The sequence below is a fragment of the Corapipo altera genome, unplaced genomic scaffold (genome assembly GCF_003945725.1).
Source record: "Corapipo altera isolate COAL_440 unplaced genomic scaffold, ASM394572v1 79, whole genome shotgun sequence".
NCBI classification, from domain to species: Eukaryota; Metazoa; Chordata; class Aves; order Passeriformes; family Pipridae; genus Corapipo; species Corapipo altera.
This window is the reverse complement of record NW_020884927.1, coordinates 1,846,899-1,865,965: the sequence shown is the minus strand read 5'-3', so window position 1 is coordinate 1,865,965 and position 19,067 is coordinate 1,846,899. Positions and strand designations below refer to the sequence as shown.

At 49.5% G+C, this 19,067-nt stretch overlaps 2 protein-coding genes across 6 annotated transcripts; both read left to right on the top strand.

The window, feature by feature from the left end:
* The first annotated feature begins 238 nt into the window (after window positions 1–238).
* RGS16 (regulator of G protein signaling 16) lies at window positions 239–6,690 on the top strand. 3 transcript variants are annotated; one of them, XM_027658575.1, is made up of 5 exons: window positions 239–410; window positions 1,621–1,722; window positions 2,386–2,447; window positions 3,743–3,909; window positions 4,243–6,690. In XM_027658575.1, exons 1-5 carry the CDS (start codon window positions 331–333, stop codon window positions 4,441–4,443), a joined length of 612 nt encoding a protein of 203 aa, XP_027514376.1. In that variant the 5' UTR covers window positions 239–330; the 3' UTR covers window positions 4,444–6,690. The 3 variants fall into 3 exon arrangements, with proteins under 3 accessions (XP_027514376.1, XP_027514377.1, XP_027514378.1); XM_027658576.1 differs by lacking the exon at window positions 239–410 and adding an exon at window positions 986–1,061; XM_027658577.1 differs by lacking the exons at window positions 239–410; window positions 1,621–1,722 and adding an exon at window positions 1,902–2,236.
* A 4,853-nt stretch (window positions 6,691–11,543) lies between these two features.
* On the top strand, window positions 11,544–18,539 carry RNASEL (ribonuclease L). Of its 3 annotated transcripts, none has more exons than XM_027658604.1 (8): window positions 11,544–11,680; window positions 12,295–12,437; window positions 12,806–14,273; window positions 14,641–14,729; window positions 15,118–15,308; window positions 15,418–15,532; window positions 16,273–16,433; window positions 17,227–18,539. In XM_027658604.1, exons 3-8 carry the CDS (start codon window positions 12,839–12,841, stop codon window positions 17,360–17,362), a joined length of 2,127 nt encoding a protein of 708 aa, XP_027514405.1. In that variant the 5' UTR covers window positions 11,544–11,680; window positions 12,295–12,437; window positions 12,806–12,838; the 3' UTR covers window positions 17,363–18,539. The 3 variants fall into 3 exon arrangements, with proteins under 3 accessions (XP_027514405.1, XP_027514403.1, XP_027514404.1); XM_027658602.1 differs by having other exon boundaries at window positions 11,546–11,680; window positions 15,415–15,532; XM_027658603.1 differs by lacking the exon at window positions 12,295–12,437 and having other exon boundaries at window positions 11,546–11,680; window positions 15,415–15,532.
* Window positions 18,540–19,067: the final 528 nt, after the last annotated feature.

Sequence of the window (19,067 nt, the reverse complement as noted above, 5' to 3'; positions counted from 1 at the left end):
ACACGTCGGTGGAAACGAGCCTGTTTTTTCCTGTTATCGAGGAAGCAGCTATGACTGTGATGCTCAAGGACAAGCCTGGGCCTCCCACACCCCCCTCCCCTAACAGCACACACTAACTTACCTAAGCTGTTATCTTCACGGGCGCTGCGAGAGCAGCTTTTGGTTGGCTGGAGGCTGGAGCGATGCTGGGTCCCCCTCCCAACTCTCCCGCCTCCCACCCGATATAAAGCACAACTCCTCGCCGCTTTTCCAGCCGACAGCACACGACCGCGGGCGCAGGTGGTGCTGCAGCCACCTGTTGCACGCCCCTGCCATCGCCGCAAGGACCGGATGAGTTGCTGGATGCCTGGGTGCCCAGCTCTCAGCATGTGCCGGGGGTTAGCCTCGCTCCCCATCACTTGCCTGGAAAGGTAAGGAGCTTCGCCACGCCGCAGTTCTGGGATGCAGAGGGTTAGCTGGAAAAGGTGCACCTGGACCAGCCTCTGCTGCTGTGGCTGTGATGTTTCGGTAGAAACCGGGGTGCAGACTGCGAGCAAACACGCAGCGAAGTGATTTTTGGCTGCACCCGTTCTGCTCCCCAGGAGGGGAACGCAGAGGTGAAACATGCGGAGGGAGAGGAAGCTGGACAGGGCTGCCCAGTGTCCGGGTGTACAAACACACCAGGGTTTCTCCGGCTCCATCTCTGCAGAAGTTGCTTCAAGTTGACAGCAGCAGGAGTATTTTTGTCAACACGGTTGAACTGTTAAGTGACATGTTGCTCCTCCTGCCAAACACGGCTACGGAGCCCCACGCTGCCGGCTTGACATTTAAACACTTATTTTTGTATGGGCGCCTGGGGACGCCGGAATGAGCTGCAGCACACAAATAGCAGCGGGGCCGCACGGTGCCTCGGGGGGACCCTGGGGAGAGGAGCCGATTTTCCTGCCGTGTTGCCGCAGCGATTTCCCGGTAGGGAGGTGCCTCCATTCCCTCGCCCCAGAGTGGTGACAGGCAGTAGCATCCCAGCCTCTGGCGCAGGAGCATCGTGCTGCCGCCGGGCTCGCTGGCTCTGAAGGCATGGGGTAGGTGGATGGTGCCACCGGGGAGCACGACCCTCTCCATGGCGTGGTGCCAGGCTCCTGGTGGCTCAGGGGCACCCCAAAAAGAAAGCTGGGGAGCAGCAACCTGGCAGCAGGGACACGCTCCCGCTCCACCGGGCAGAAAGCAATCGCTGTGTTTTTCCAGTGGTTTGGGAGAAGTGCAGTCCTGCCAGGAGAGCGGGATGGGAAAAGGAGCCAGGTTAGCTGCGGGGGCTCCAGCTGAGCACTCAGCAGCTGCTCTGCTACCTGCCCCAAAGGAAAAAGCTCGTCGTGCTTTGTGTTTCATTCGGCTCTACCTGGGAAGCAAGCGGGAGAAAACAGTCCCGCAGGCTTAATGCGCTGCTGAACGTGGTTGCCAGGGAGCAGACAAAGCAACCGGGGGAGCATTTATTTCATACATCGGAAAGCAAAGAGGAGGCTGAAGCTGGGGAGTGAGGGCTGCCCCCACTGAGCCCGTGGGGTGCAGCCCCTGGGAGGTGAGGGGGTGGCAGCAGCAGTCCGACAGTCCACCAAGCCCACCTCTCCCCTTCCTCCCTTCCAGAGCCAAGGATCTGAAAACCCGCTTAGGGATCCTGCTTCACAAACCAGAGCTGGGACACGGGATCGGGACTTCCAGCAAGCTGCAGCTGGGCTCCAGGCGGAGGTAAGCCAAGCAGTGCCATGTCCCAGGTTCAGCCCGGGACAGGTCCCCATGGACCAGGCTGTCCCGAGGGATAATCCTGCCCATCTGCGCAGCAGAGAGCACAGAGCGCAGCTCCCCCTCCCCATAGTCCCACCCAGGCAGGCCGGGAAGGCGGATCACTTCCCAGCTCCACCGGTTATAAAATCAGACGGGGGAACTGATGCTCTGGCATTAGGCACAGAGAGCAGGGCCTTAGCAATAGGCAAGAAACCCAGGGGGCTCCCACAGTTCTTGGTGTCTCAGACCAGTGCCTGGGATCCCTGGGGAATGCAGGCAGCATTAAAAAAAAAATACTAAATATTGTTGCTGAAGGCTGGGTGTCTGCTTGCAGAGGAGGCTCTGCTGGGCTTGTACCAGCAGAAAAAGGCTCTTCTGAGCATTCTTTAGAGAACCTCCTGGCCAGCACTATGGAGCTGAGGTCTGGTGAGCCTTCAGGGATGGTAAAAGAGAGAGAGAAAGGAAAGAGAGCCCACAGGTAATGGACATTGGCCTCTCGCTTTGGTTTCCTGCCGAGTGCTGCTGCCTCTCTTCTTGCACTGTCTCCCATTGATGGAGCCACACAACTGAAGTGCTCCCATCCTTCACATCAGGACAGCAAGCCTTACATCCTTTTGTCTTTTCCAGAGACTCCTCACGAGAGGTACTGGAATGGAGGGAGTCCTTCGACCAGCTCCTGAAGAGCAAAAGTGAGTAGCATTTTGTTTTCTTCTCGTGGTGAGAGCATGTAGCACAAAATACAGCTCCCAGTGAGCTGTATGCTTGAAGTGAGCATCCGAGGAAATCTCATCTCCTCCTCAAATGAGATGCTTTAGGATTTAGAAAGAGGTCCCTTTCCTGCCCAGACAGAGCTGATGCACGGGGTTCATTGCCTGACTTGGGAAGCTGTACCCTTTTCTTCTGGCTGGGTGCTTTTGGGGGCACAAGTGCTGTCTCACAATGCCTTGCTGCTGCCGTGGGACAGGAACATCATCATGGGCATCCCATGTGGAGCAGTCTGTTAGGGAATGTCACAGCATTCCCGGACCATCCCTTTCTCCACACTCAGGAGAAGGCAGAGTGTCTGCTCGCAGTGTCCTCCTTTGCACAGCGATGCAGCCACCTCCCCACAGGCTTGCTCAGAAAACTGCATTGCTGCCCTCTGTCTGTCTGTCCTGTGCCTCCGGGGATGGCTCTTCCACAGGGAGAAGGAATTCAGCTGTTTTACTGAGTTACCATAGCCATTTCCCCCTGCAATATTGTGTGTATGTGATGCACAGGTCTCCTGTGAGGTTCTGCCTCCCTCTCCTCCATGCAGACAGCATCTACAGACCCAAAGAGGGGACCTCTTTTTGAGGTCCCCATGTAATCCCTCCCTTACAGCAGGCACACGATGACAGAAGTGCCAAATTTTAATACAAAAGTAGTTGCCTACTTTAAAAGCTATTCCCTAGCAAGGCAAAGTCCTTCCACAGCAATAGTTCAGGGCTAGGCATATTTTTTTTTTTCCAGCCTTCATCACGTGCTGTGATGGCTAACGAGCATCTCCGGCTTTGTAACTTAATCCATCCTCCCAGCACGGCTCTGAAATCCTTGCTGCAATTACTCTCCCATCCTCAGCATCTTGTCCTCCCCAGATCTCAGCTGAGAAATAAAAATAAAGGCTTGGTTCCTGCAGACGCACCGATGCGTCAGTGGATTTCTCCTTAGGTAGAATTAGCTCTTTTCCGAAGCTGTAAAGAAAATACTCTGAAGCCTCATTACAGAAAGGTTAGATAAATACAACCAGAGGATTACTTGTCTGTGGGAAAGGATTTTATTGGAGTCTAGAGGCCAATTAGCAGTGTCTTAGAGGGTGGAATTTGCCCGGAGGGAAAGGAAATCTGCAGATGTCATGGTCTGAGCTCCCAGGGCGATGCTCAAAGGGCAGCGCTGTGCCTGGTGGTGGTCCTCCCTTTCCTCCCTGCCTTCTGCCCCATTAACTGCTCTTCTCCCCCCTCCCCAGGTGGGGTGAATGCTTTCCACACCTTCCTGAAGACAGAGTTCAGTGAGGAGAACCTCGACTTCTGGCTGGCATGTGAGGACTTCAAAAAGACCCGGTCAAAAACCAAGCTGGCCTCCAAAGCCAACAGGATCTTCGAGGAGTTTGTCCAAAGTGAGGCGCCCAGGGAGGTGAGAGCATTTTCTGCCACTGTCCTGTGGAAACAAATAGGGGGAGGAAAGGAATAAAATATCCTGGTGGGTTTTATTAAAGTGCTCTCGTATCAGTGGGAAGATGAGTGCTTGTTCACGAGAGCTTTCATCTCTAACATTGTGTGGTCTGTCACCATTGAATCACTAATATTGGAACAGACCTCTAAGGTCATGGAGTGCAACCATGAAGAGATAGAAAGGCTTGCAAGAATCTTCACCCTCGCCTAAAAATGCAGAAAACTGGGTTTTCCCCTCCCCCACAGGAGGGGAGTTAATGCCAAGCTAATGTTTAGGGATGCTGCTTCCTTGCAGGTGAATATTGACCATGAAACCAGGGAGATCACCCGCAAGAACCTCTCCGGTGCCACCTCCGCTTGCTTCAACGAAGCCCAGGCCAAGACCCGCACTTTGATGGAGAAGGACTCCTACCCCCGGTTCCTGAAATCCGCCTCCTACCAGGACATGACCAAGCAGGCCACCAGCCGCGGCACCAGCAAGAGGTCGCATACCTGACCCGAGCCTGAAGCCACCACGGGGGGACAAGCCGGGGAACCAGGCGGAGGCTGGGACATGGTTAGCAGGGTCTGAGGTCTGCATGGCGAGGTTTCAGCTGAAGTCCTGGAATTTCAGCAGGATCCCCAGGACCTCGAGTGCTTCCTGCTGCCCACTGAACCGCTGGGAAGGGCAGTCCTCCCTCCCTGGAGGAACGGAGCAGGTGGGAACCTGGTACCTCCCCTTGCAGCTCAACCGGAGACCTACACCTCTGCAGAGACCGAAAGAAATCAGATTCGAGTTGCAAGTCCTGGAAAAAGATCGGATTCCCCTAAACATCCATAACCAGAGAGCTCCCACCTGCTCTCAGGACCCTGCCCCTGAGCTGCAGCATCAGCCACTGGCTGGGAGGCCAGCACAGGAGCCTGCCATTCCCTCATGCAGAGCTTTTCCTATGAGGGAATGGCCAGAATAAAAGCCCAAAGACTACGTGGCATTTGCAGCTGGAGGGATCCTGCATCTGCCTTCTCCTGATCCTGAGATCCTTCTGCTGTTTCCTATGCATGCTCTGCATCAAAGCTTTACACCTCCTTCCAGTGCAGTGCATCCCGAGCAGTGACATTTTTATCCCTCGCTTGAGCTCAGTGACCTTTAGATTGCACAGAATCTTAGGTCACATGCATAACTTTTTATTACTATTATTGTTATTTATTTTATCATTATTGTTATTGTTATATATATATATATATATATTTATTAGGAGAGCACTGCTGAAAGCATACACGCAGCCCTTGCTCCGAGGAGCTTGTGAATTAAATTATTTTAGCTATTGTAGCACTTAGCATGTGTCCCACCTCTTCTGTATAATAATTTAACGTGACCAGACAGATCTGTAATGCGACCATGGAGCAAGGTATGCCCATAGCAGCAGGGAGAGCTGCTGGAGGGGTCTCAGAAGGCAGGTTTTCCGTCAGCTCAGAGGACCACGGATGGCAGAACAAAGATGCTTTTGCAGTGCATGTTTTTCCTTTCTCCCTTTAAAGATGTGGACGGTAGCTTGTCCTAGAGAGAGAATAGTGATGTGGAAAAGGCACTTCGGTGAGTGACCCCATGGAAAACGTAATTTCCACACATGGGAGAGAAAACCTGGGCCTTGTGCTGGTTTATAACTGGGCTTGGTATTCCCTGGGCTGGTGAAACCAGTCTGCAGCCATAGCACTTTACCAGAAACCCGTGGTGTGAGCGAGACAGCAACATGTGCCGTGAATTCAGTGTCTCGGAGGGGCGTCAGGATATATCATCAGCTCAGACCTGGGGGAGACCTCTTCTGAAAGTCCCTCTCAGCAGGAATTTCTGGGTCCTGCAGCCACCTGGAAAGGTGTGGGTCCCATCTGGCAGCAATGGTGCCAGAAGCTGTGCTGGTGGGTGATGGGGATTCCACCAGTGTCCTGTGCTGGCTGATGGGGAACACACCACCAGCACAGTTTCCTGCTGAGAGAGCCTGGGGCCGCTTCATGTGGCTCCATTTATCCCTAAAACCCAAACCCAGATGTCCTCACCCACTGGTACTCACCCCTTGCCAAGGGAAGTGTCTTTTGCCCTCCCTGCCCCAGCAACAGCTTGAGCACAGGATCACTCCGGCTTTTAGCAGCTGTTTGAGCAGAACAAGGGACTGAGGACCAATTTGGGGATGATATTCTATGAGTCCTCTTCCACTGTCCCCATCCTGGTCCTACCTCTGAGCCTCAGTAGGTCCCAATGCCATTTACAGGGAGATATTAGCTGCTTTCTTATTTATTATTTATTCTTACAACTGGAAACACCTTCGCTGTGTTACTGAAGTGAACAATGCACAATGGTCTGTTTTCATTACTGATGTGATGTTGTCATTACAAAACAAAATGTAAAGAGGAAAATACCGTGAGAGTGTGGGCTGGGGCTTTTTTGCTTGTGGGCTTTCAATTAAATTTTACATTTTAATTTTGGATGCTTTGCAAAGCCCACAAATCTGTTTGTGTTGGGTGACTTAAGGGGCATTTCCAGTCACTTTAAAAGTGGCAATGTCAGGAGCAGAAAAGGAAAGGGGAAGATTTGTGAAGTGTAAAGCTTTTTGGTATTTTGTTTATTGAAGAAAACCGAACAGTTCACAGCAAGAACGAAAGCAGGAGTTAAATTTTGAATATAGATATTGCAGGGAGGGGAGCATCTGAGTGTAGCTTGAAGATGTTAATGCTCTAAATAAAAACCCAACCAAAGCATGGTTTTTAAGCTGCCTTCTTTCTATTTATTGTGTGTTTTGGAAGCCAAAATTAACTGGCCTGCGTCAGCAGAGGAGAGCGTGTGGGGACTGCTGAGGAGGAGCTGGAGTCACTGGAGCATGTATGTTCCAAGGTGTTACTGTGAACACAATCCATTAAAATGCCTTTTACAAGCACCTGCAGCTATAACAGAACTTTATGTCCCTTCTAATACAGCCATGCAGGGTGCAAGAATCACCACTGATTGTAAAATACATCGATGTTGCTCCATCCCTATTCCCTACCTATCCAGAGGAAGGCAGGTTGAACTTCCCCCTGTCTTTTATTCCCTTTTTAATTAAGCATGGCCTTGTCTTACAAGCCAGGTGATTTGGAATCACAGCAGTCTGCATGTATACCTAATCTTTGTGCATGTCAGAGGGAAGAAATTAGCTGAAAGGTGTCCAGGAAGTGCTTAAATTATTTGTCACAAAAGAGTTAGAGCAGTAAAGCAGTCTAGAAGCAGCTAGAAACAAAAAGATAGTGTTGCTGATCTGTTTTTTTAACTGCAGCTTCTAAATGAAAAATATGCATACTTTGTCTTGCAGACTTGAAGCTAATTTAACACTGATTCTCCATTAAAAAATATTTAAGTAAGCCAACAAAAAAAAAAAGGTAAGAAAAATATAGAATTACAATCTATTTGAGCTTTCTTTAGAAGAAAATTTATGTCCATTCTTGATGCATCATGCATGGCCCAAGCTGAGCCTCAGCCTTTGTGCTAGCACTCAGACCCCACTGCTGATTCTGGAGAATCCCATTTGCAGCACAGTTTCGTCTTTACAAGCCTGAGATGCTTCCCAGAGAGACAATTCCATCACTAAAAGCAAGCCTGGATCCAGCGCATCTTCTGCGATTGCTTGCCATATCCAGTGGCAGCATGACAAAACCTTAAAGCCTTGGGGGGATAAAAGACTCCAACCCACAAAACCACGTTGAGAAAGAGGAGCCAAAGCTTCCCATGACTGCCTTCGGGCACGGCTGGCAGCGATTGCTTCCAATAAACCACAGCCAAAGTTTCCCAGGGAGGACGCTGCAAATTTGGAAGCAGCAGAGAAGATCTGAGCTCCGGGGAGCAAATGTGGGGGCTGGTGCTGGCCCCCCCTGCCCCCCCCCCGGGGTGTGAACACATACTTGCTCCAGGGCCAGGTTTCCATGAGCCAGGATGGCGGGGGGGGGGGGGGGTGTGTGTGGTGTGGATTTATTTGGTGGAAAAAACCATCCGTTTCCCTCTGCCCTGGGACCCAGCGTGTTCCCAGCAGCTGCTCAGTGGGGTGGCATCGTCACTCAGGGGGTCCCCGCTGTGGTGGGACCAAGCAGCTTCAGGGTGGCCTTAGGACATGGGCACAGGTGCCCAAGTGGCTCCACAAAGACACGTGTTTAGGCAGGTGGATGTGCACATACAAGTGTACAGATGCTGAGCCTTCATCTTCCACGGATACATGTGTGACAACACACACATGTCGGCAAATTCACGTTTGCATGCGTGTACATCCATGATTTTTTTTTTTTTTTTTTTAAAGAAAGACTGCAAAGAAATGCAATGTTATTTAAGGATGTATTTGAAGGAAGCTCAGCAGCAAAAGGGATGCACTGAGCCATTTCAAACACGGCAAATGCCCCACCCCGCGTTCCACAGTGCTCTGACAGCCCCCCGGGCGGGCTGACAGGGAGGGAGCAGCTGTATGGCACTGATTCCCATTCGGCAGCTTCCACTTCAAGGCCTTTGCCTGAATAAAGTGCCAGAAATCACAGCTGATGTGTTTCCATACGGCTCACTCTCCCTCGCAGGCAGCTAAATGCCAAGGTTGCCAATCCGCTCCAGCTGCGCACAAGGATTCTTATCCCCGGGGTACCTCGGGATCTGAGAAAAAAATTAAAGCTAATTTTCATGCTTTCTGATGCTGCTGGGGCAGCGAGGGTAGTGTGGGGTCTGCAGCCATCCTGCCTCCCCGGGGTTGGGTTGCCTGTGCTGGAGGACAGCTCGGATATGGAGCAGCTGCAACCTGGGCTCGGCCAGGGTGGGAAGATGGGGATGAGAAACAGCTGGGAGGAACAGTGCTGGGGAACCACCTCCACTGCTTTTAAGCTCAGGTGCCCAGCCTCACTCTTCCTTTTTGGACCTACCTTGGCTGATCTGGGATGTTTCCAACAGACTTGCTCTGCTCTCTTTGCCCAGGGGCTGGGATGCGCTGCCCTGCTTGGTGAGGTCCCTGCCTCCCTCACTGTTGCCCTCACTTCTCCTTCCCTGCTGCATATGCTGGGTTTTTTCCATTTTTTGTGGTGATGAGGATTGAGCAGCAGTCCAAAAAACCAGCAAATGCAGTTAAAAAGTGTAAAAATACTCCATGGTAAAATATGTAGATGTGGCACTGGGGCACATGGTTCGGTGGTGGACTTGGCAGTGCTGGGTAACAGTTACCTTGACGATCTTGGAAGTCTTTTCAAACCTAAATGGTTCTATGAAACGTGGTTGATGCTCCTACATGGATAGCATCACCTGTTAGTGTTTAAACTGCATCCTTCTGTGGACTATTTTCCAGAGCTGTGTTCCAGCACGGAGAGTCACATCAGCATGGCCAAGCATATAAACCCTGGGATATTCCCTTTTGGAAATAAAATAAGAAAGCACGGGAAGAAAACATGAAGAAAAAACCTCATCTTACTATTCCTAGCTCCTTTAAAAATTATTTTGCCTTTGGCAGGCAGTTTTTGTTGCCCCATTTTGCTTCATTTTCATTTGTGGCTGGTGGCCAGGACACTGGATTCTCGGAGATGTTATCTCAGGGGAAGGGTTGCAAAAATGGGTGCATGTCCATCAGGATGGAAGAAAAGGAAGATTTGCTTAACTGTGCCCTTGATTTCCCTGCTGACTGTGTCTCTGCAGCTCATCTCCTGAAGCCCTGTGTTCGTGGGGGCAAATAATGACTCTGCAGATCTGCAAATACAGCAGGAACTACATAGCCCAGGGCTATAGGAATAGTTGTGGAGAGGAGCTCTCTGACTCCTGTGCTTTAGAAAACCTTTGAGAGCCTTATATTCACCACAAACTGCCTGTCATAGGGACTGAGTTTAAGCTTATGACTATGGAAAGCAATTTGGATGAGGGATGAGAGATAAGGAAAGTGTTACCAGCAAATCCTTCTCTGCTGAGGTACAGGTACAGGATACTTCTGCCAAAGATCTGCTGGTTGCAAACACTTTGTTCTCACTATCCTAGGGTTTGGGTTCCCACCATCCTAGAGTTTTTCATCTTCCCACCATAAGATAATGAAAGACTTTAATTAAATCAGCAAGCTGAAGAAGGCTTTTGTACTTGGGTGGGTGGTGTGATATTGTTATGTACTGTAATGTTGACTTCTTTTGTATCTGAGCCTGGGATGTGCCCCTGCTCTGCTTGTTTGCCAGCCTGCAAATGGGTAGTTTAACACTGGCAGCTCGAGCTCCAGCTCTGGTTAAACTGGGAGTGATTCTTTCTGTGAATTAAAATGAGATCTTGACAGCCTTGAGAGTGATTCGAGATTGTTCCCTGAGTTTTCAGTGTCTTTGTCCCTGTGGGGCTGCGTCAAGTTTCTCCTGTGGCAACACAAAAGCTGTGAAATTCCATCCAGAGACTGTGGGATGTTCCTAGACCTTGTGGATGCACTGCACACTGTGGGAAGCAGGATGCCCAATATGACAGTAAGGTAGAAAGATGTGACTCTGCATAGGCAGAGTTTTGTGAAAGCTGGTGTGCAGGCATGAGCTAGCAGTGCAGGCATCCATAAAGGATTGGGATATGCATGTAAAACATGTGCAGGACTGAATCCATGCAGCCTTTCCAGGTGGGTTTTCTGCATTTTTGCCCTGCATTTGTATCTGGCCGTGTCTCTGTGTACATCTGCAGACTCCCAGTTTGTGCACGTACCAAGACACCATGGAAAGCCAGGCATGATTTTACTGACACAATTTCAGCCCTGCTTCATGTCTGAACAGAATCTTGCAGCTGGCACAGTTCAGTGAGGGTGGCTGGGGAGGTTGTGTGGGCCCTGCTGAGCTCACCTTATGTCATGGGGCAGTGGGGGAAACTGAGTGGGACGTCACAGCCTGGGTTCCTTCATGTATTTCCTTCACATGTTTTGCAGGTAGATGGGAAGGGCTGGAAGACCAAGCTCCTCGGGCAGCACTGTTTACACAGAGCTGGCTCCAAGGAGGAGGGTGCCTGGGTGGTGGGAGCCGCCTCTCAGTGCCGTGAAGAAACCGCGGATCTGGAGCTCAGCGGCTCCCTGGGTGTAATTTAGCAGCATGGCTAGTTTCCTCACGTGGATGGATTCATCAAAAGGTGAGGAAAAGCTTAAAATAATAAGCCAAACCACCCCAAACTCCCCCAAACCCCAGCACTGATGCACTGAACGTCTCCGTGCCTTCAGCTCCTGAGCCACTGCTGAGCAGATGTTTGTAAACAGGGTCTGTGTGTGCGGGACCGTACGGGGAGAGCACTTTGCTCACGACCTCTCTGCTACGTGCTGAAAAAAACGTCGCCAAACACCCTCCCCGAAACCCCAACATCCTTCCGCGAGTGGGTTAAATGCTCCCGGGGCTTCTCCTTCCTGGGATGGGACAGCGGGTACAGCTGCTGGGAAACAAACGCCACCTGGGGACACTGGCTGGGAAGCAGCAGTGAAGAGCAGCTGCTGAGAAAAGCTGGCATTTAAGGATTTAGGGGCATTTTAAGCAGCGTCCGGGTTTCTGGATGGGCAGAGGGACCCCTTCTTCGCCTTGCCTGGCAGGTGGTGGCGGGTGACACCAGGCAGGGCTGTGTGACACCAGGCGGGCAGGGCTGTGTGACGCTGCACATCAGCACATCGCGATACGCAAACGCGAACGGCTCGTGGTCAAAAGTTCAGTTGGGGCGGGATAGAAATGTTTAAACACTTTCTAGAGTACCAGGCTTGCGGCTCTGCGGGTCGGAGGAAGAAAAGGTAGGTGCTCAGCCTCTGCCTTCTCCCTCCCCAGTCTTCTGCCTTCCCGACGGGGGGAGGAACTTGAGCCCCACGGGGGATGCTCTGCTGCTTTTCTAGCCGAGGAAGTAATGCTTTGTTTTGTTGTTTTGTGGTTTTTGTTTGTTTGTTTGTTTTTCTAGGTGGCAAAGGGCATAGAAATTATTACAAGGAAATGAAATGCATCTAAATGAAATAGCATGTTCATTTCCTGCTGGGCGGGGAGATAAACCATTCAGAAAAAGATCTTTGGCTTTCCTGAGAGTAAATTCATGTGAGTTGATGCTTTACTTTTATACCTTAAGACTTCTCTGTCCCTTTTCTGATTTGCTTAGGTAATTTATTTCCAGTCCAGCTTGTCAGACAATGACTCCTGAAAGGGCTGGTCACTTGAACCAGCCTTTGCAGGCAGCAAAATAGGTATTGGAGTTTGAACTTTTCTAGATACTACATCGATACAGACAGATCAGGCCCCACCTGAGGCCCTACCCTCTTAATGTCGTTATAAAGCTTAGGAAAAGCTTTCTGTCAGGTAGGGTCTCCTAATTGCCTGTTGAAGCAGGAGGGATTAAGGTTGGCTTTCCATCTCATTCCAGGTATTGGATCAGGGACATTCAGGACTATGTGTGGCTGCCATACAAAACTGAAGGGGAAAGCCCATCTCTGCCTGCCCGCTGTGTTCTCCACCTGAAACTGTTGGTGGGGGATGGCTTATTAGGAAACCTGTAACAAGTCTGAGGTAATATTTATAGCAAGAACAGCCTGGGTTCTCTCCTGTGCCCTCACCCTGATGCCCCAGGGGACACCTGCCTGGGCTGTGACAGCTGCTGAGGCCAGACAAGCAAACACAATGAGTCCTTCCTTAAGTGCTGTGCTTCTTGCTGGGCCTTGGCTCTCCTGGCTGGCACTGGCATTGTTGTCCTTAATTACCCCTCACACAGACCTGCAGGACATCAAGTGCAAATGGTGAGGTTTTGCAGGCTAATAAAGCAGGATTTTCTGTTTATTAATTAAGTGAAAAAGCCGTTAACTACTGTGTTTCATCAGCCAAACCCAGGCATCCCCCACAATGAAGGCACTGAGCACTGCATCTCTCCTATCCTTCAACAGGATTCCTTGTGTGGAGCCCTTCTGACCATCATGGAGCCCGCAGCTCACAAACAACAGGGGGTCTCTACCCCTTCTAATGCGAAGACAGCAGAAGACCTTGCCTTTGAGCTAAATGCTGCTGTGAAGAACAGAAAGAGAGAACTTGTGCTGGAGCTGCTGGAGAAAGGGGCGGATGTGAACTCCAAAGTAGGAGGTGGCTGGACACCACTGCAGACCGCTGTGCAAACTGGTGAGGTGGACCTGGTCCGACTTCTGCTGGAAAAGGGTGCTTGTCTGCATGCCAGGAAGGACAATGGTGGCACTGCATTTACTGAGGCAGGGATCATGGGAGACGTGGAAATACTGAAGCTGCTCCTGGACCGTGGGGCAGACATTAATGACCCTGACAGCAACGGCTTCACAGCTTTCATGGAGGCTGCATGGTATGGGAAGGAGGAAGCCTTGAAATTCCTGTACAGCAAAGGAGCCGAAGTGAATTTGAGGAGGGTAACTAGTGAGGAGAAAGCCAAACTGCATGAAGGAGGTAAAACAGCACTGATGGATGCTTGTAGGAAGGGCCACTTCTCGGCCGTAAAAATCCTTGTTCAAGAGATGAAGGCTGATGTGAACATTCGTGACAACAGAGATAGGAATGCCTTGATCCATGCTCTAAAGAAGGATTCAAAAAAAAAACCTGAGTCAGTTCTTGCCATAGTTCGCTTCCTGCTGGACCATGGTGTTGATGTGAAGAGCAAAGATGAATGGGGGAAAAGTGCCCTCATCCTAGCTGTTGAAATGGAGAGCCCAGAGCTGGTGAAAACTTTATTGGAGAAGGATGAAATGGATATTGATGATGCAGATGAGGAGGGCAACACAGCGCTGATGGTGGCTGTAGAGAAAAATGATCTCAATACAGCGAAGGTGTTGTGTGAAAAAGGAGCAAGGACTGATGTTGGGAACCTTATCGCAGTTGCTAACAGAAATCGTTCTCGTAGCGTGGAAAATCTTCTTCGTGTGCATAATGCCACGTTTGTTCCAGAAACCCCCAGAGACTGGGAGCCAAACAGCAAACGCTGGAGGGACCAGCTGAAAAAGCTTGATCAAATCTATCGCCCTATGATTGGCAAACTGAAGACATTTCATTACATCGAGCAGAGAATTCGGGAAGGCATCTACCTCGGGCTCCACGGAGGGACAGAGGTAGCAGTAAAAGTAACCCTCAGCAAAGAGGGTGATGAAGAGAAAAAGTTCTTTGAAAAATGTTGTCACTGTGAACATCTACTGAAGCTCTTCCAGTCTGAGAAGGAAAAAGGCTGCATGTACCTGTGCTTCCCACTCTGGGAGAAAACCCTCCAAGAACATCTGCAGGACCCAGAAGACCAAAAGGATTACAAAGCTGCTCTAAAGATGATCTTCCAGGCACTGAGAGAGCTGCACTCCCTTGGATTTGCTCACCAGGATCTGCAGCCCAGGAACTTTGTAATAGGTTATCTTTTGCTTTTTTTATGTTTTTTGTTTTGCTTTCCCATTGCCTGCAATTAAGAGAATATGTTTCATAGCTATTTGTAAAAATATAGATGGCTTTATGCCAAATGGGGTGTCTGTGGCATTAGATTTCTTCTTTGAATAACTATGTTCACAGACAGCCACTGAGGAGTGAAAAGAACAACCTTGCGTGTCTCGTTAGCTTTGCCCTCCTCTCCAGGGCTGTGAAGACTGAGCAGCCCATGACATATCAGCCCAAAATCTCTTCAGAAAATTGTTTTCTAAAGGAAGGGCCATCCAGAAGTCAGTGGTGGACTGTATCCAGTTTTTCCACCATTATTTGTTAACAATTTCTCTTATTTCCTCAGATTTAGGTGGCAAAATTTACTTGGCAGACTTTGATAATAAAAGAAAGTTGATTGAAGGCCAAGAAGAACTTGTAAACTCAGATTTAGAGGTAAGTTCTCTGTGAATCAACCTATGGTTTAAAATTTCAGGTTCTCTCTGATATTTTCTGTTGCTGTGAGTCCTAGGGAAAGCCCTTCTGCATCCTCAAGTAGAAAACACCTTGATTTGTGGGAAAGCCCATGTAATAATAGATGCTGCATAAGAATGATAGTGATTAGGATGCAAGACCGTGCCTGGTCCTGGGATATCCACAGATCCCCCGAGAGGAAGGTTACCGTGCCCATCTCCTCTGTCCTTGGGCACACAGCTTCCAAGTTTGTGTTGGTGTGTATTTACATACTTCTGGGCACCTACAGGCCTTAGGAATACGAGTCCCCTCCCATTTGGCAGGAAGTTCCATGCACCTGGCAGGTGAGCAGTGATGTGTCTCTTTGCAGGCCCTCAGTAGGCTCATGCTGTACGTTTTAACAGGGGGTAGGAAACCCCTTCAGCAAGTCAGAATTGAGGATTTGGACGCTGAATCCCTGGATTACGTGGAGGCTCTGGACCTTGTAAGAAGCCTGTCCTCTCATGATGAACGAGGTTTGGAAGGTTTGAGCAAACATCCCTATTTCTGGAGCAAAGAGATGTAAGTCCTGGCAGTATACAAAGGGAAAGCTTTTGGTACAGGAACTGACTGTATTGCTGGGAAAAGGCATGTCCTACTGTAGCTAAGGAAGCTTCTCATTCCACAGTAGGTTCAACTTCCTGAAGAGTATATGGAATCAAATCAAAGATATTGACAACCGAAAAACTATTTTTCAAGATCCTAACGTTACTGAAACTTTTCCTTATCCAGAGTGGACCAAGGAGGTAATCCTCTTCTCTTTGGACTGATGTGAGGTTTGAGCTATAGACATTCAGGCAGAAGCTTCTCCCGAGTGTTCCATAGGCTCTGTTTAAAGATGTAACTGTGAAAAGTAGCCCCACACAAATACAGACAACTGGGAGAAACAATTAAATCCAAGGCACTTGGTCGAAAGACATCGATGCTTAAGGGAGCTCTGTTGACTGGGGTGGTCATTATAGTATAGCTGGTTAACCTTCAAAAGTTTGGTTTCTTTTTTGGTGATCACTTAAGACAAGGACCTCTGTTCCTCGTTGCCAGCAAATTTCTGGCAAAAGTGTTTTGTTGATTGTCTCAAAAGCAGCCAGACCAGGCCTGCTTCTTCAGGTAACGTTGTGCTGCATCATTTGGGATCTGACAGTCTCAGTTCAGTACAGCAGCCCACATGGTCCTCAGTGGCACAGTTAGATCAAGACTCTTGCGTCCCCCCTGCCCTCCAGGCGAGCAGGAAAATCTCCTGTGCCATGTTGACTGTCCTAATAGAAATGCTACACCTTGGCAAAGCGGGAGAGGAAACCCTTAGCAGAATCAGGCTGTATGGTGCATTCCCTGCAGAGTGGACTCTTCTGCTCGTGTGGGGAAATAGGCTTTTAAGGGTCAGGAGATTTTTCCCATGCAAGATGACGTCCCTGTAGAAAGGCAGTGGTGGTAGATGTGCTGCTGTGGTGTGTGAAAGGCAGAGAATAATCTATGTCCTTTCTTTCAGATTGATGAAGATATTCTAGAGGTAATGAAAAATCCCAGGAATCCAAAATCATTCAAACCTAGAAAACATAGCAATTGTGCCACCAAATCCTTCCACTACAGCAATGATGTCACTGACCTACTGAGGCTCATCAGAAACCTGGATGAACACAAAGATAAAGGGTACGTGTTTCTCATCCTTGCCCCTGCCACAGTTGCATAGAATCACAGAATATCCCGAGTTGGAAGGGATCTAACAGGATCATAGATCCCAACTCTTGACCCTGCACAGAACACCCCAACAATCCCACGATGTGCCTGACAGTGTTGTCCAAACACTTTTTGAGCTCTGTCAGGTTTGTTGCTGTGACCACTGCTCTGAGGAGCCTGTTGAAGTGCCCAACTGCCCTCTGGGTAAAGAACCTTCTCCTAATATCCAACCCAAACCTCCCCTGACACAGGACCATGCTGTTCCCTCAGGTCCTGTCACTGGTCACAGCGAGCAGAGATCAGTACCTGCCCCTCTGCTTCCCTTCGTGAGGAAGCTGCAGACCCTGATGAGGTTTTCCCTCGAGTCTCCTCTTTTCCAGGCCGAACAAACCCAGTGAGCTCAACCACTCCTCAATCCTCTCTAGTCATGGGCACTCACACGTGAGGTTAGAGGGGGTGTTAGCTCCTAGTGATGGTTTCACTGAGGATTGTGGCCACCAGTGCCCTTCAGTGAAGATGCAGGTGGGATTAGGTAGATGGAGGTGCTGGAGGAATAGCAAAAAAAAAAAAAAAAAAATAAAAAGAGGCTGAGGAGTTTAGGTAAGGTATAGAACAGTCACAGCTCTGGGATTTCTAGGAAACCTTCCTGTGTTATCAGAAAGCCTCTGGAATGGCATTTTCCCTGCAAGGGAGGAAGCAGGGCATCCTGAACTATTGACTCCTTGGACAAGCTTTAAGAATCCTTATTGTTTTTGTTCTCTTTCAGGATCAGTGACAAAATAGGAGACTATGCTGAGTATTTCCTGGAGACTTTTCCAGCACTTACCATTTATGTCTACAACAGTTTACGCCAGAATCCCACATATAGTCACTTTGCAGACATCCAGGACCCTTCTCTGTAGGATGTCATTGCCTCCTGTCTCATGTCTGATCCCACTGTCGCTGCCTCCATTTATTCCTTATTTATTGATCTGCAAAAGAGTTGAAGAAGCGTGTAAGGAGATGGGAGAGAGCACATGCAGGGACAGAGTATGGAGGACTTAAACTAAGAAATGAAAGATGCTTCAGAAGTGTTTGATGTAACAACCATGACCTTCAGAGCAGAACCAAACTGAGTGCCAGCCCAGGTTCCCCTTGATGACCTACCTCTGTTCCTCTGGGTTTATCTGCCTCTGAGATTGTGGAGATCCAGGCCCTGACCCTTATGGAGAGTGGGGAGATGTGGGAGAGCCTCTGGGGTACCTGGCACATCTGGGAGGCAGGAGGACAGCATTGTCAGACAACTTGGGACCCTCTGATAAAGAAAAAGGAATTTGAGCTCCTTCCAAGAGCAAATCTTCCCTGCAGCTTGCACTGAGGAACTGCTTATGTACCCCTAGAAAGACATGGGTTCCCTCTTTTCAGTCTTTTGGAAACATAGCAGCCAGAAAAATAGTATGTCTAGCTTCAGGCTTGCCCTTGGCCACTATACCTCTGACCTAGTAGAGGCACTCTCTGTCCAGCCTGCTGGGACCTGAAGGACTTCCATTTGGGGAATGCAGGAGATGCTTCCCAAGGAACGGATGTAATGAGCACAATCCCACAAAACTCTGCTACTGTGCATAGTCCTGACCCACCCAAAAGTGGTCATTGACATCAAAGGGGCTACAGGGACCTTTTCCTCCTGGAGAGGACAAGCTCTGCCATGGCAGGGCTGTGGACAAGCACTCCCTGTCTCCGAAACAGTTGGTGTGTCACTGTCCTCCTGCCAGACTCAGCTCCCTCGCACAGAACTGGTGTCCATGCAGCCAGCCTGGAGCTTTGACATTGGCAGCTGGGTGGCACAAACCCCTTTCTGAGATTCCCACAGCATGTCATGTGTGCCTGGTTGCCCAAGGGCTTGCTTGTTTCTCTCCTAATGCTCCAGCTTGCACGATGATTATATGTTGCTTATGGAAATATTTTTCAGCTGTTGAAAACATTTTTGTTGTGGCTTTTTTTTCTGTTTGTTTCTTTGTTTGTTTGTTTCCAAACTGAGGTTGTTATTCTTTCAGTTAGCCTATGCGGAAACACTTGAAATAAACTTGCCTGGAAAACTGACTCTACACTCATTTAGGAATGAGGTTCTCCCATCCCCCCTGCATAGAAAGAGATACTCTGAAGCCTTAAGAAACTCTCATCTGCAATAGGGGTCCTGGCTCAGAGCAAAGGTCCTTCTGATGGTCCTGAGAACCTTTTAAATATGTAATGGAAATCTGACTATGCAACTGTCAATGAGGTGCTAGTAGAGAAAATGCATCCAAGAGAATGCTGACTTCTTCTGTGTCAATATTTTTATTTTTTCCTTTCCTCCCTGCCCTTTTTTTTATTGTGTCTCTCACGCCCAGAAGGCAGGAGGACACCCAGAAATGTGTGCCCAGGTCTCACAGTGTGGGGAGCAGGGGTGCTGTGGGGAGCATGGTGGCCTTGTGCCACAGCAGCATTTCTGCTCTTGCACAAGGAGAGGTGAGGCCATGGGCTGAGTTCCTTCAGTCTCTTGTAAAATGCCACATTTCCAGCTTTTTTTGACCTTTGCATTTTCTTCCATCATTCTGCTGTTTCACCAAAGGGCTGTGACTCGGCAGCCTT

Coding starts and splice junctions, on each gene's coding strand:
- RGS16 (XM_027658575.1), top strand. CDS start 331: ATGAGTTGCTGGATGCCTGGGTGCCCAGCTCTCAGCATGTGCCGGGGG. Junction 411..1,620: donor CCCATCACTTGCCTGGAAAG/GTAAGGAGCTTC, acceptor CCTCCCTTCCAG/AGCCAAGGATCTGAAAACCC. Junction 2,448..3,742: donor CCAGCTCCTGAAGAGCAAAA/GTGAGTAGCATT, acceptor CCCCCTCCCCAG/GTGGGGTGAATGCTTTCCAC.
- RNASEL (XM_027658603.1), top strand. CDS start 12,839: ATGGAGCCCGCAGCTCACAAACAACAGGGGGTCTCTACCCCTTCTAAT. Junction 14,730..15,117: donor TTGTAAACTCAGATTTAGAG/GTAAGTTCTCTG, acceptor GTCTCTTTGCAG/GCCCTCAGTAGGCTCATGCT. Junction 15,533..16,272: donor ATCCAGAGTGGACCAAGGAG/GTAATCCTCTTC, acceptor CCTTTCTTTCAG/ATTGATGAAGATATTCTAGA.